The sequence below is a fragment of the Diceros bicornis genome, chromosome 28 (assembly GCF_020826845.1).
Source record: "Diceros bicornis minor isolate mBicDic1 chromosome 28, mDicBic1.mat.cur, whole genome shotgun sequence".
Lineage (NCBI taxonomy): Eukaryota > Metazoa > Chordata > Mammalia > Perissodactyla > Rhinocerotidae > Diceros > Diceros bicornis.
Window position 1 is genome coordinate 29,787,619 of NC_080767.1, and position 3,691 is coordinate 29,791,309.

General features: G+C 40.2%; 1 protein-coding gene across 1 annotated transcript; it reads right to left on the bottom strand.

The window, feature by feature from the left end:
• Positions 1 to 1,329: 1,329 nt before the first annotated feature.
• LOC131393706 (olfactory receptor 1J21-like) lies at positions 1,330 to 2,358 on the bottom strand. The gene has a single exon (XM_058524753.1). The coding sequence runs from the start codon at positions 2,356 to 2,358 to the stop codon at positions 1,330 to 1,332; it is 1,029 nt and encodes a 342-aa protein (XP_058380736.1).
• Positions 2,359 to 3,691: the final 1,333 nt, after the last annotated feature.

The window sequence follows — 3,691 nt, forward strand, 5'->3', positions numbered from 1 at the left end:
GAAACAAGGGATATAGAAATATTTGTCACAGGTATCAGCTTATAGCAATGAAGTTAGCTACATTTGTCTTAAGAAGAGGTGTTTTCTCAAGGACTGAAGACACGACTTTACCATTTCAGATGGAAACATAGGACACTATATTTGTGAACTTGGAGCAAGGAAATATTTTGTTAAAAATTCAGGGGGCTGGCCCTGTGGTGTAGCGGTTAAGTGAACGGGCTCCGTTGCTGGCGACCAGGGTTCGGATCCTGGGCACGCTTGTCAGGCCATGCTGTGGTGGTGTCCCATATAAAGTGGAGGAAGATGGGCACAGATGTTAGCCCAGGGCCAGTCTTCCTCGGCAAAAAGAGGAGGAATGGCATGGATGTTAGATCAGGGCTAATCTTCCTCACACACACACACACAAATGCAGAGATATTTGGATTAAACTACACTAAGTCCTGCCCGAATTCAATTTAGATTGCCTAGATTTCTGGATATTTTTACTAGAACTTCTTAGTCCCATTCCTGAAAGGCTGAACCCCTTTATCAGATTGGACTGATCACTCACAATCACATAATCACTTGGAAAGCCTCTTTAAAATTTCTACTCTCACTACCCATGCTTCGCACCCAGTTGGCCATCCTAGGACACAGATGGCTACAGCCAAGTTTCAGTTCACCGCTAGGGCCCAGTACCAGTCCTGTCTGGACAATTTCCCTGGCCTTTTACAGAAAACCATCTCATTTCAATTTGTGGATAGGTACACTCAATTTAAGGAAAAAATAAAGTGACATACCATGTCAACATAACTTTATAAATGTAACTGAAACTGAAATTCGCACAACTGATAAGTAATTAGAAACAAAAATAAAACTAAATATCTAATTATTGCCATTCATAAAAATAAATTTCAAACAGTTTACAAAATTAAACACAAAAATGAAATCATGAAACTGCTAGAAGGAATATTTTTGTTATCTTGAGAAGGGAAAACCTTTGCTATATAAAAGTTGTAAACTATAAACAAAGTAAAATAAAATGACTAAAGGCTGTGACTGCTTAAAAATTTTAAATGCTTATAAGACACAGGATGCCATATGAAAAGGAAAAAAAAAATTAGGAAAAGATAGTGGTGTAGGTATGTTTTTAGCAAGACTTTCCCATGACTCTCTAAAATGAACAAAAACTGAACAGATAAGAAAGCTAAGTCCAAGCTGAAACAGAGACTGAAGAAAGAGTGTCATGTCAAGACTCAAAAAAAGCAGCTATTCAGAGATGAAAGGATGCTCATGGTGCATGTGCAGGATGGAGCAGGTCTTATATCCAATCAACAGGAAAAACAATGCTCATCGTGGTGAAAATTTTCCTTTACTGAGTATATTCCCCAGAGCTCCTTTCATACCCTGATTCCTCAGACTGTAGATAAAGGGATTTAGCATGGGAGTAACCAGACTGTACAATACAGCTACAACGACATCCCTGTCACTGGAGTTACTGGATGAAGGGAAAATGTACTGTCCAATAATTGCTCCATAGTACAAAGACACCACAGAGAGGTGAGAGCCACATGTGGACAAGGCTTTGCAGATTCCCTTGGTGGAGGGGACTCTAAGGACAGTGGCCCCAATGTGGCCATAAGAGACCAGGATGCATATGAATGGCAGGGTAATGACCAACACTCCCCCAGTGAGGATAACCAGCTCATTGACTGTGGTATCTGAGCTGGACAGCTTAAGTAAGGTGGAGAGGTCACAGAAGAAGTGGGGGAGAGTGTTGTCTCCACAGAAAGAGAGACGGGCCAGGAGGAGGGTGTGCGAAAGGGCATTAGTGCAGGATAGGACCCAGGACACAGTTACTAGCAGGAAACACAGGTTCTGACTCATGATGATGGTGTAGTGGAGGGGGTGACAGATGGCCACGTACCTGTCATAAGCCATTGATGTGAGAAGGAAGCTGTCAACAGACCCAAACAATAAGAAGAAATACACCTGGGAAATGCACCCAGCGTATGAGATGGATTGACTCTGTGTCTGCATATTCATGAGCATCTTTGGAGTTGTGACTGATGAGAAAGAGACATCAGTGAAGGCCAAGTGGCTGAGGAAGAAGTACATGGGAGTGTGGAGGTGAGAGTCCAGCCTGATGAGCAGGATGATGAGCAGGTTCCCCAGAACTGTGGTCAGGTACATGACCAGGAAAAGAGCGTAGTATATGCCTCGCTTCTCTGTCCAGATGGGGAGCCCTAGGAGGAGGAATTCGAACACACTGCTCTGATTATCCTTCCTCATGTTCTTTTCTTTTGCTGGAGATAAAAAAAAATACAAGGAAATGTGAAAGAATGAGAAATAATTTTGACTATCACATAATGGAAACATGGTTTTGAACTAATCACTGCAAGAATTTTAACCTGAATACCTCACACTTTTGCTAATGGACTAGTGATGATATGACATCAGGTTATCATGCGTCCACCTAGAAAACAACACAACCACTTTTGGAGAAACCATGAAACATCAGAATGATTATGAGATCAGATCAGGCTCAAACTTGAGGAGTCCAGGAGTTCATGTCAGAAACCTGAGATTAGGAAATTGTGGTGCAAGACTAAGTCAGTAACCAGTTGTTAAAAACACTAGTAGAGGCTCTCCAATTGGTCTGTTGGCCTTTTTTAACCTTCACCATGCCACTCTCAAATGTTTTAGCTAAAGCTTTATTTCCATGGATTGGATCAAGGTAAGACAACTCAGTGGGCTGCTCTGGATCTCCCAGAAATCGGGATTTGGGGACTTGGAGGGACATCATATGTAACCGGTCAAGTCAAGAGCATTAAGGACAAGAAGCTATGTCAATAATATAAAAAATCCAGTGACATACCTTGTAATGTAGACATCAGTCCTTCCTTTAAGAAAATTCCTTCCCATTCCTCAACATTTTCTGTGTATCATCACTGTTTCTGAAGGCATTTTCACAGAACGTGGAGGAAAAAACGTGTTTCTCTTCCAAATTCCCTCCTTATTCCCTCAGTTCTACACAGATCATTCTTACTCATATTCTCAGAATACCAGGAAATACTTTGACTTTTCCACTCATATCCTGGATCTGCCAAAGAATAAGCTCTTTGTAAGTGTCTGTCCAGCATAGTTTAGCAAATAGCATCTCCTTTTTCACAGATCCTAACCTAAGTTTTATGCCAGAGATTGATAACTAATACTTTTCTTGTCATATTCTAATGCTTCTTATACTTTGCTAATACTATCATTTCTCTCTCTTTCTTCTTCAGGTCGGTTACTCTTAGACTAGCCCATGGGAACACTCACAAAATGATACGGGAAGAGAAGATGATGGTTTCTCTACTGAGAAATAGAATCCACACACTATATAAGTATTCATTCTAAAGTTCCTTTGCTTTGAGAGCTGAGAAACTGACTCACTATAGGACCTATCATTCATCTTGAGGGTTAAGTAAGGTTTACATTATATACCAATTCTCCAAATTGGAACTGAAATTATCCCTATAATTCCTACCTTCTTCAGTCTGCTACATTAAAAATCTTGTTATTTTAATATTTTTACCTGAGATAAATTACACATTCAGTGTTGCCAGTCATTATCATGTTAATAATAATCAGTCTATCACAAGAAAGTGCTAACTAGCTGTCTGATGGACATTTAGGTTGTTTGTAATATCATTCTATTTCCAACAATATT